Below are 11,891 nucleotides of genomic sequence, written 5' to 3'. Positions count from 1 at the left end.
GCTATGAAGATGCACTTCTCCGATCTGGGTTCGAGCTTATCAGGCTGAAGCCTTTTGACATAAGTGTCGGAACCCCAAACTTTAAGAAATGACAGCTTAGGTTTCTTGCCAAACCACAGTTCATACGATGTCGTCTCAATGGATTTAGACGGTGCCCTATTTAATGTGAATGCAGTTGTCGGAGTAATGGGCCACGGGTAGGCCAACCCGAGTCCCATAACCTTTCAAGACATCGGGGCAGGCTGCGCCCCTCAAGACCCCAGGGCGAAGAGCCGCCTCCTGAGGAGTCGATGGCAGGGCGGCCGACTGCCTGCTCACGGCCGAGTCCCAGGGATGACTTCCAGAGAATCCAGCTTTGGGGAGTCGGCCGACAACTCCAACAAACCCATGACCTCATCGAAGGGGACGGGGCAGGGGCGTGGCTACAGTGAAGCCCACTCCCGCCCCTTACCAAGGACAGGCATGGCCACAGCACGCCGTACTTGTGAAGATCTCCGTGCGGCGTGGCACTGTTGCCCTGCCGGCCCTGACATCAGCACCACAGTACCGAGTCCTGCGCCCACGACAGCTTGTCTGAACGGCCCGGAAGCAGCAGGTCCCACCAGTTAGTGAGACCATAGGAGACGGCGAGAGGACCGCCAGTCGGATCCATCAGGAGTCGGGGAGTCGGCCGAGCCCTCCCCCGGGCCCCATGCACCATTAATCAAGATGTGATGGGGAGTGGCAATAGTGATCGCCCCCCGGGCGGTGGGACTGTTGCCACGACCCCATGACGAAGCCCGCGTCATCAGAAGCACGGCTACAGTAATCAGCACCCGGCAAGACCCGCCCGCGGCGGATGCGGCCTGTCGGCTCCGTACCAGACCAGTCGGCGGGGCCCACCAATCGGCGGGCCCAGCAGTCGGCGGAGAAATCGGAGGCAAAAAGCACTAACGGCTGGGCCCGCGCCCAGACGAATTACCATTGTACCCCTGGGGGGTAGGCCTATATAAACTCCCCAGGGCACCCATGGAAAGGTTTGGAACCCAGTAGCTCTAGACCATACCAGATAGAAGGAGAGAGCTAGCCTTGCCCTCTCCTACCTCTAAGAAACAGCTCAAGGTGCAACCGTGTAAACACTTGGCCATAGTGATCATGCGGAGACCCCGCAGAGCAGCAGTAGGGGTATTATCTCCCCGGAGAGCCCTAAAGCTGGGTAAGAATCACCGGCGAGCATGTCTTCGCCTCATCCCGTTTCCAGGCACCGGCTACGTTCTACTCGCCCCCACCATGATAAGCCATCCGTTGGCATATGTCGCACCAAACCCCCGACATTTGGCGCCCACCGTGGGGCCTGGTGCGCCGCCGTCCGGAGATCTGTTCTGGATGGGAACCCTTTTCCTCCCTGGCGAGCGCAGCCAGCCAGGCACGCCAGACGAAGTTTGCATCAACGCGCTGCCGGCGTTGAGATCGCCTGCGCAGCCAGCTCCTTGGCTGAACTTGTCGGCGAGGTCCGCCTCTCCGACGAACCTGCGTCCGACGCAGGCATGGGCGGCCCCGAGAACCTCCTCGCGGGCCTCCTCGATCAACTCCACGTTTCCGGCGGGCCTGCCATAGACTTGGAGTCCGTAGGCTCCACCGACCCGATGCTGGTCGACTCCGACACCGCGTGGCTCGACGCGTTCCCCACCAGCGTGGTGGTCTCACTACTAGGAAAAGGCCTACTAGTGGCGCACCAGTTTTGCCTACTAATGGCGCACTACTGGTGCGCCACTAGTACCACGCCACTAGTATTATATACTAATGGCGCACCAAAGGTGCGCCATTAGTATACCATTCGGTGCTCCACTGGTATTCCCTCCAGGTGCGCCACTAATAACCTTATAGGTGCGCCACTAGTAATAAAGGAAGGTGCGCCACTAATAAGGGCTTAAATGCGCCACTAGTAATGTATTTGGAAAACAAAAAAAATCTAAATTTACAGAAAACAACCTATAAGGAAAAAAATTTAAAAACAAAAAATGAAATAGAATCATAATTTTTATTATAGTAAGAATATTACAATGTCTTCTCAAGTTTCCAATAAAAGGAAAATTGCAAGGAAATAAAAGAAAATCCTAAAACTAATCTTCTAGTAATCTTTTCTTCTTTTTCATCACTTTATCCCTGCAAAATGTAACAAAATAAACAGAAAGACAAACAAACTATTTATAACATGTCAATACTGTCATTTTTTATGCAAAACTAGATATGAGCATATATTTCTAGAATTACATGGTGTGAATATTGTATGAGTAAGATTATAATGGAAATGAATTTTGATAGGAGCCCACTTTCGACGAGTATTTATCTGATAGAGCTAAATAATCAGGGTATTTATCTGCTTCTTACTGTACACATGAATACAAGGAGTACATGGGTCTCTATTACTACATGTCTACATCAGTGCTTGTCTACAGGAGTAATATGAACATCATTCTACATGGGTCTCTGAACATCTTCTTACAAAGTTGGCTACAAAACAGATCAAGACAATGCAAGAATACTTCTGAGTACACTGCTGATATGCTCCAGCTAAATGAGTACACACGTACAGTACAAATGAGTACTCCTGCTGCTTAATGATGCATCTTAATTAACAGAAAATGTTTCAATTAATTTAAATTAAAGTAATAGTCATGCTGCTTAATGATGCATCTTATACAGGCAAAACTACTCCTGCTGCTACTTAATGATGCATCTTATACAGGCAAAACTACTCCACTTAATGATGCATCCTAAACAGGCAAATGAGTAGAAAAATATCAGTTAATTTAAATTAACTGAAAAGGTTTCAGTTAACCTCTTCACTGCCACAAACTGTCCATCAGCAAGTTGTCCTTTGTACACCTCAGCATGCCGTCCCTTTTCGATCAAATTATCTACAGAAACATTGTACATTCAGTTTTCAAGCAAAAATGTTTAGAGATAATTAAGATACAGAAAACTATGGCTGGTAATGCTTCATTAACCTAAGAAACTAATTCTTGCTTTGACAGTAAACAGACAGCAATTGACAGTAGGGAGTAAACAAGTTTTAAGTGTATGATGCATCTTAATTTCTCATAATTTTGAAGAAAGAATCAATGCTAACAGTAGGGAGTAAATCAGTTAAGAAATGTTTCAGTGTATGATCATCATAATGTACACTACTGAACAAGAGCAGTACACTACTGAACAAGAAGAGAAGAGAAGACAAGAGAATAGAGAAGAGAAGAACACTAAATTCCTACACTACTAAACAAGAGCAGTACACTACTGTTGCACTTGCTACTCTAGAATTTGGAAGCAATACTCCAATACCGCGGTATTGGAAGCAATACTGCAGTAGTTCAAGCAGTACTTCAGTGGAGTAGCTTCAAAGAATTAACACTAAGCATAAGATACACTAAGAATTTTTAGTGGAGCAGCTGCATAGAATTAACAGAATTAAGAGAGCATCAGGAAGTTAACTAGCTACTGAAAAAACACTGCAACTAATACAATACTGCAAAATTACATAATTTGCAAAATTTTGTAAACTGAAGTTTTTGCGAAGGAAACAAAATTTTATAGCTTCAGGCCTACAGAATAGCTTCAGGCTGGAGCACAGAGCACTACAGTTGTTAGTAAGACTTCTTGTAGCTTTTGGCTGGTTGGAGTACTAGAGCAGCAAACATTTCATGGTTAGATTACTCCGTTTGCAGTAGCCAAACATTCAGATATCTATAGTAGCTTCAGGCTGGTTGCCTGACTAAATAGTCATCCTCTTGTGAGGATTCTGGAGCAAAAGAGCTGCTGCTTAGGTAGTGGGAGTAGCTGATACTACACTAAATTACTCTTTGCAATTTTGGACTGAATGTGTTGAGATCTTTAGCTACTGTCAGCAGAGTTACAGAGTAGTGATTGATGGACGGGGTATGATGGGCTCACCGAGGTAGAAGGCGGCGTACTCGGCGTAGACCTCACTGTAGCGGTCGTAGGCATCGCCCAGGAGGCCCCAGCCGAGCTTGGCGTCGCCCTCCTGCTCGAGTTGCTCGTCCTGCCATTGGCGACGCCTGCCCGCCTCGGCCTCCCGCACCCGCCGCCCCTACAGGTCCTACACCAGCGCGGCCTGCCACAGCTCGTACACCGCCTCCTCGGTCGCTGTCCATGCCGCGTACCTTCTTCACCTTCCATTCCACTAAGAAATCAGTGGAAAAATTAGGGAGCAGAAGCTCAACAGAATACACCAAATCGCCAAAATTCCATCCCAGCTACCTCCAAAAGCAGCAACCGGGAGTGAAGCTTCCGGCCTACACGCAACATCCCCCGCAACCCACAATATAGGGGAGGAGGGAAGCACCTTGGCGGAGACCGCTCGGGAGGCGGGCTGGGCCAAAGGGAGCAGCCGCCACAGGGACCCTCCGCCGTGGCGGGGCGGCGCCGTCGAGGCGGGAGATGGCAGGCGGAGCCTGGCTGAGCCCTCCATCGGCAGGCAAGCGCTCCGGTTGGTGGGGAATTTTCACCTCGCCCCCGTCGCCAGTGGGGGTGGAGGAGAAGAAGAGGGAGGCGGAGCTCCTTGGATTTCTCGTCATGGAAGGTGGCTCGCCGTGGTCGGGAGGGAGAGGAAGAGGCGGGCAGCCGGGGCTTCCCGATCTAGATCGAAGTTGAGGGAGGTGGGTGGATGTGTCAGGAGGAAGGGGAGGGGAGAGAACGTGACGAGAGGGAGGGGATAAGGGGTGATAGCAATGGCGCACTAGTAGGGGTGCGCCATACGTATAGATAGCAATGGCGCATCTCTTACTGGTGCGCCATTACTAGTTTAAACTAGTAATGGCGCACAGTGGAACAGTGCGCCATTAGTAGTTTTGCAAAAAAGGAATAAAAAATATAATAAAAAAAACAACATTAGTGGCGCACTTTCCTACAGGTGCGCCATTACTAGTTACAACTAGTAATGGCGCACTGTGTCTGGATGCGCCATTAGTATGTTTGGACAGGCGCACTAGTTCAAAAAAAAATTTTGATACTAATGGCGCACCCTGGGCCAGGTGCGCCATTAGTAGTTTCAACTCTAATGGCATATCAGAAGGTGGTGCGCCATTAGTATATACTAATGGCGCACCGCTTGTCTGGTGCGCCATTAGTGTCAATCCCATCTATAGCCCTTTTTCTAGTAGTGTCTACAACGAACCTCTCCCCCACGCAGAGAGCGACGGAAGCACCGTCACTGAGGTGCTAGTCATCAGTCATGACGAGTTCCCTGGCGGAGGAGCGCCCGACTCACTCGGCGCGGCGCTGCAAGACCTAACTACGCCCATTCCGGAAGATGCTGACGCAGAGACGTTAGAAGTGCGCCGCCTTCAGCTTGTTCAAGGCGCGAAGAAGCTGGCCAGCATGAGACGCTTGTTAGAAGCTTACCAGCGGGAGATGCATCGCGCTGTTGGCGGCTCGCCGGCCCCGGCAGGCCCCAGCCGCCTTGGCGCGGTCCAGCAGCGCGGCGTAGCCATCGCCAGACTATTTGGGGCTAGGCGCCCCGTGTACGCTACACCAGCGGAGAACATCCGAGCTGCCCAGGCAGCGGCGGATGAGCTGGAAAATTTCGAGGGCGAAGAACGCCGCATCATGATGGAGCGAGTCCAGCGGCTCCTCGACGCGGCTGCAACGCAGAACGAGGCCGGCTGCTGCACGGAGGCGCCGCAACGGCCAAACGACGACCCGCACCGAGATCAAGGCGCGACGTCTCGGACGCCGACTGGCGGCGCCCGAGGAAGAAAGGACAAGGAGCCGGCTGTCAGCCATAGTCGGACTCGCATTACCATAGAGCGTGACCGAGATGGCCGCCCGAGAGTAGTGGAACAACGGGACGACTGTCCGCCTCCCCCTCCCCGTAAGGAGAGGCGAGTCTCCCCACCGCCTGTTGACCATCCGACTCTCGGTGATCGCCTTGGCCGCCGAGAGGGAGTTGGAGAGAATGATGCCCGCCACCGGATCGACCGACTTCACTGGTCCCTGGCGCTGGAAGAAGAAGACGAGCTGGGTCCGCCTTGTTTCGGGCCCCGCATTCGGGACGAGCCCTTTCCCAGAGGGTTCACGCTCCCAAGAGACACGCCCAAGTATACCGGCTCCGTGAAACCGGAAGACTGGCTAGTCGCCTACTCCACGGCTGTCAGCATAGCAAACGGCAACAAGCGTGTCGCCGTGAAGTACGTTCCGCTCATGCTCCAGGGCATGGCCCGAACATGGCTGAACAGCCTAAAGCCCCGCAGCATCAACAGCTGGGTCGACTTCACCGAAGCGTTCGTCCGCAACTTCACCAGCACGTACAAGCGTCCTCGCAAGCCTCGTCAGCTCTCCTTGTGTGTGCAAGGTCCTGACGAGTCGACTCGCGACTACCTCATGCGTTGGGCTGAGCTCCGGAACTCCTGCGAGGGCGTGCACGAGGTGCAGGCCATCGACTACTTCACAGCCGGGTGCCGAGAAGGCACCCTCCTCAAGCACAAGCTCCTCTGCGACGAGCCAGAAACCCTCGACGAGCAGCTGATCATAGCGGACAAGTACGCCACGGCCGACTCCTCCATGAAGGCGGAAATTCAAATCAGCACAACTGGCAAAGTGGCTCCTCAAGCTCCAAGAACTCCGGCGTCATACGCCGGCCGGTGACAACAGCAGGGCGACAACAAGTGCAAGGCCCCGCAGCCGGCTTCCAACAGCCGGCAGGTCACGACCGTTGAAGCCCAGCAGCCAGAAGAGCAGCCTCCGCCCAAGCGACAGAAAGGCGGCAAGCCTAACTGGTTGCCGGCCTTCTCCTATGAGCCGACCTTGGATGGACCTTGCAAGTTCCACAGCGGCGCAAAGCCGTCGAACCACACCACCAGATGTGCCACTGGCTTACCAGGATCGCCAAGGGAGACGGCCTCCTGCCACCCCCGCCTCCTGGGCAGCCGCCTCCGCCTCCACCCCAGCAGTCGGCAGTCAGGCCAGTTGGCGCAGTATAAGACGAATACCCTGAAGAACACAGAACCTACGTGGTGTGCACCAGTATGGCTGATGATCAACGCAGCAGGCGGCTGCAGCGACAAGAGGTGAACGCAGTAGCCTCAGAGACGCCAGAGTTCATGCACTGGTCTGAGAAGCCCATCAGCTGGAGCAGGGCTGACCACCCAGAAGTGATGCCGAGTCCAGGCTCCTTCGCCTTGGTCCTGGACGCCACCTTTGCTACGGACAAATGGGTCGCGCGTTTCTCGTGAGTTCTAATAGACGGGGGCAGCAGCATCAATATCCTGTACAAGGATACCATGGAGAAGTTAGGAATCAAGCAAAGACAGCTTCAGAGCAGCCGAACAGTGTTCCACGGCATTGTACCTGGGCTTTCCTGCTCGCCAATCGGCAAGATCCTAATGGACGTCCTCTTTGGGGACAAAGATCACTTCCGAAGAGAGTCTGTTTGGTTTGAGGTGGTGGACCTTGAGAGTCCATACCATGCGCTACTTGGCCGACCCGCCTTGGCCAAGTTCATGGCGGTCCCCCACTACGCTTACCTCAAGATGAAGATGCCCAGTTCCAGGGGAATTCTGACTGTGGCAGGCGACTACCGGAAGTCATCAGCTTGCGCAGCTGAGAACAGTCGGCTAGCCGAGTCCCTGGTAATCGTGGCTGAGAAGCAGCTCCTTGAGCGAGTTGTGGCGATGGCCGGCAAGCAGCCTGAGGTATCGCCCAGCCCAAAAGAGTCGGAGGCTGAGGGTTCGTTCAAGCCGGCTAAAGAGACAAAGAAGATACCCTTGGATCCGGAGCACCCAGAGAGGTACGCCGTCGTAGGTGCAAACCTCGACAGCAAATAGGAAGCGAGCTCGTCGATTTCCTCCGTGAGAATCGGGACATCTTCACATGGTCCCCCAAAGACATGCCAGGTGTACCGACGGATTTCGCCGAGCACAAGTTACATGTCCATCTGATGCAAAGCCGATCAGGCAGCCCCTGCGCCTCTTATCAGAAGAGAAGAGAAGAGTTGTCGGAGAAGAGATAGCCCGACTCCTAGCAGCCGGCTTCATTATGGAAGTTTTCTTTCCGGAGTGGCTGGCAAATCCGGTCCTGGTACTAAAGAAGAACAAGCAGTGGCGAATGTGTATTGACTACACGAGCCTCAACAAGGCCTACCCCAAGGACCCATTTGCCCTACCAAGAATCGACCAGGTGATAGGCTCCACAGCCGGATGCGAGCTGTTGAGTTTCTTGGATGCATACTTAGGATATCACCAGATCAAGCTGAACCTGGCTGACAGATTGAAGTCCACCTTCATCATGCCGTTTGGAGCATTCTGCTACCTCACCATGACGTTCGGCTTGAGGAATGCCAGCGCCACCTTTCAGCATTGCATGCAGAAGTGTCTCCTCAAGCAGCTCGGCAGGAACGCCCATGTCTATGTGGACGATGTAGTGGTGAAAATGGAAAAGCGTGGAACACTGCTGGAAGACCTCAAGGAGACCTTTGAGAACCTGCGCTGGTTCCAGATCAAGCTCAACCCTGAGAAGTGTGTCTTCAGAGCACCAGCCGGCCAGCTGCTAGGTTTCCTGGTCTCTGAACGCGGCATAGAATGCAACCTAGTAAAAATCAAGGCCATCAAGAGAATGGAGGTACCCAGCCGACTGCTGGATGTGCAGAAGTTCACCGGCTGCTTAGCGTCCATTAGCCGATTCATCAGTCGCCTAGGCGAGAAAGCTCTCCCCTTATACCAACTCATGAAGAAGACCACTTTTTTCGAGTGGAACCATAAGGCGGACGAAGATTTTCACCAGTTGAAGAAGATGTTGATTACTCCGCCTGTCCTGGCGGCTTCGAATCCCAAGGAACCTATGCTCCTGTACATCGCCGCCACCAGCCGGGTAGTCAGCACAGTCATTGTAGTGGAGCGCAAGGAGGAAGGCAAGGCGTTGCCTGTCCAGAGACCAGTATATTACCTGAGCGAGGTACTGTCGACCTCCAAGCAGAACTACCCCCACTACCAGAAGATGTGTTGTGGCGTACACTTTGCTGCTAAGAAATTGAAGTCTTACTTTCAAGAGCATCCAATCACGGTGGTCTGCACGGCCCCACTTGCCGAGATCATCGGTAGCCGAGATGCTTCTGGTCGAGTGGCCAAGTGGGCCATAGAGCTGGCTCCTTACACCATCTACTACCAGCCCCGCACCGCTATCAAATCACAAGCATTGGCCGACTTCCTCGTCGACTGGGCCGAGACCCAGTACCTGCCTCCAGCACCTGATTCCACCCATTGGCGGAAGCATTTCGACGGCTCCAAGATGCGCACTGGCTTGCGAGCCGGCGTCGTCCTCACCTCTCCCAAAGGCGACAAGCTCAAGTATGCGCTGCAAATCCACTTTGCCGCCTCCAATAACGTCGCCGAGTACGAGGCGCTCATTCACGGGCTCCGGCTTGCCAAAGAGCTTGGCATCCGCCGGATCTTGTGTTATGGTGACTCAGACTTAGTGGTCCAGCAATCGTCTGGCGACTGGGACGCGAAAGATGCAAACATGGCGAGCTACCGTTTCCTCGTGCAGCAACTCAGCGGGTATTTCGAAGGATGTGAGTTCCCTCATATACCAAGGAATGACAACGACCAAGCAGATGCATTGGCACGAATCGGCTCAACTCGCCAAGCAATACCATCTAGTGTCGCCCTTCAACGCCTTCTCAAGCCGTCGGTCAAGCCCTCGCCAGAATCAGACTCCATCTTCATACCGACTCCTCCCGAAGACGTCAGATCCAACCCTAGAGCCCCGGCAGGCGGCACGAGGATCTCGGCAGATGACTCCGGATCCGCCACAGTTGAGGCTAGCCCAGGGACTGCGGAACTCGGCCCGGGGACTGCGGTGGCGGACTCGAAGATTCCAGAACTCGGCCCAAGGACCGCGCCAGTCGGCCTGGGGACTTCATCAACCCAGCAAGCGGCTGTTGACTCCAACCCGCCGCCTCCCAGCCCAGCCGCCCTCGTCCAGGTCGCAGTTCTCGTAGTCGAAGAAATAGCAGCACCCTCATGGGCCCAGCCCATCCTCAAATTCCTGGTGAACAAAGAGCTACCAAATGATGAGACCTCAGCTCGGCAAGTACAACACCGGGCGACAGCCTATACCGTAGTCAAGAGAGAGTTGTTCAGGCGCAGCGTCACTGGTGTCTACCAGCGCTGCGTAGAGCCATAGCAAGGCCAAGCGATTCTCAAAGACATCCATCAAGGCGAATGCGGCCACCATGCGGCTTCAAGAGCACTCGTCGCCAAAGCCTTTCGGCACGGTTTCTTCTGGCCGACAACCTTGCAAGAGGCCAAGGAGTTGGTCCAAAAATGCAAAGGATTCCAAAAGTTCAGCTCCAAGCCGCACCAGCCGGCTTCTGCGCTCAAGCCATCCCCATTGCCTGGCCTTTCGCAGTTTGGGGTCTAGACATGGTGGGACCATTCAAGACAGCACGAGGTGGTTTAACTCACCTACTTGTCGCAGTGGACAAGTTCACCAAGTGGATAGAAGCGAAGCCAATTAAGAAACTGAACGGTCCGACTGCCGTGACTTTCATCACCGATATCACAATTCGGTACGGCATAGCACACAACATCATCACCGACAACGGCAGAAATTTTGGCAAAGGCGCCTTGGCCCATTTCTGCGCAACACAGGGCATTCGACTGGACCTAGCGTCCGTTGCCCACCCGCAGTCAAACGGCCATGTGATGCAAGCAAATAGCCTCATCCTATCCGGCATCAAGCCTCGGTTGATCGAGCCTCTGGAGCGCTTGGCTGGCTGTTGGCTCGACGAGCTGCCAGCCGTCCTCTGGAGTCTGCGCACGACTCCAAACAAGTCAACCGGCTTCACGCCCTTCTTCCTCGTCCATGGTGCCGAAGCCGTCATCCCAACGGACATAGAGTTCAACTCCCCACGAGTCACCATGTACACCGAGGAGGAAGCAGAAGAAGCACGACAAGACAGCGTCGATCTGCTGGAAGAGGGCCGGCTGTTGGCACTCAGCCGGTCCAGCATCTACCAGCAGAGCCTGCGCCGGTACCACAACAGGAAGGTCAGGCCAAGATCTTTCCAAGAAGGCGACCTTGTGCTTCGGCTGATCCAGCGAACAGCCGGCCAACACAAGCCATCGGCGCCTTGGGAAGGCCCTTTCATCATGAGCAAAGTACTGGGCAACGATTCCTACTACCTAATCGACGCTCAGAAGCCCCGAGCACGCAAGAGGGATGACTCTGGCAAGGAGACAGAGCGGCCATGGAATGCAAATCTCCTCCGAAGGTTTTACAGCTGATGCAGTATGTACCACGCTACCTTTTGTTTTAAAGAACTAAGACTTCGGGCCCCCCGAGGCGAGCTCGGGGACTGCCCTCTTTTGTCTGTATGATAAAAATTATGACTGCAAGTATGTTACTCCTTTTTATGCCGTTTGGCACCGGGCTCGACAAACTGGCCTGGGGACATGCCGCCTTGCACTATGAAATGCTTCCTACAGTCGGACAAGTAGTGTGTAAACGCCCAAACCGTCTCCTGTCAGAAGCCGCAGCTCGCAGAGCGACTGTACGGTGGGCAGCAGTAAGGTAGAATGGGCATTCGCATGAAAAATGGCTAAGGACTCAAAGCATAAAACATAGCTCAAGACGGTTTCCAGCATTTCTCGCAAACCGACTCTCGGATAGTCGAACTGCCGCTTCCTATCCAACTTGCTCAAAAAAATCTTGAAATCGGCTAAGTACTTGCTTTCCCAAAGTAGCCTAGCACTTGATCCAGCAACAGTCCGCAGAGCAGCTGTCCGATTGGCAAGGCAGGCAACTAAGAGAAAGCGGCAAAGGAAAAAAGCCAAAAGAACAATGAGCAAGAAAAGATAGATATATATATATATTTACATAACATAGGCCCTTGGCCA

At 53.4% G+C, this 11,891-nt stretch overlaps 1 protein-coding gene across 1 annotated transcript; it reads right to left on the bottom strand.

The window, feature by feature from the left end:
* Positions 1-2,102: 2,102 nt before the first annotated feature.
* On the bottom strand, positions 2,103-4,574 carry LOC147965668 (uncharacterized). Its single transcript, XM_087530556.1, has 4 exons — positions 4,343-4,574; positions 3,894-4,169; positions 2,822-2,900; positions 2,103-2,145 (listed from the first exon to the last, which is right to left on the bottom strand). Exons 1-4 carry the CDS (start codon positions 4,572-4,574, stop codon positions 2,103-2,105), a joined length of 630 nt encoding a protein of 209 aa, XP_087386682.1.
* Positions 4,575-11,891: the final 7,317 nt, after the last annotated feature.

This window comes from Triticum urartu, chromosome 6A (assembly GCF_056163025.1).
Source record: "Triticum urartu cultivar PI428250 chromosome 6A, HENAU_Tu73, whole genome shotgun sequence".
Lineage (NCBI taxonomy): Eukaryota > Viridiplantae > Streptophyta > Magnoliopsida > Poales > Poaceae > Triticum > Triticum urartu.
Note: the sequence above shows the minus strand (reverse complement) of the source record. Positions and strands in the feature narration are given on the sequence as shown.

Excerpts from the sequence above, each read along its gene's own strand:
- LOC147965668 (XM_087530556.1), bottom strand. The coding sequence starts at position 4,574 with ATGACGAGAAATCCAAGGAGCTCCGCCTCCCTCTTCTTCTCCTCCACC. Across the intron at positions 4,170-4,342 it reads CCCGAGCGGTCTCCGCCAAG|GTGAAGAAGGTACGCGGCAT; the intron begins GTGCTTCCCTCC and ends GTGGAATGGAAG. Across the intron at positions 2,146-2,821 it reads CAGTTTGTGGCAGTGAAGAG|GGATAAAGTGATGAAAAAGA; the intron begins GTTAACTGAAAC and ends TACATTTTGCAG.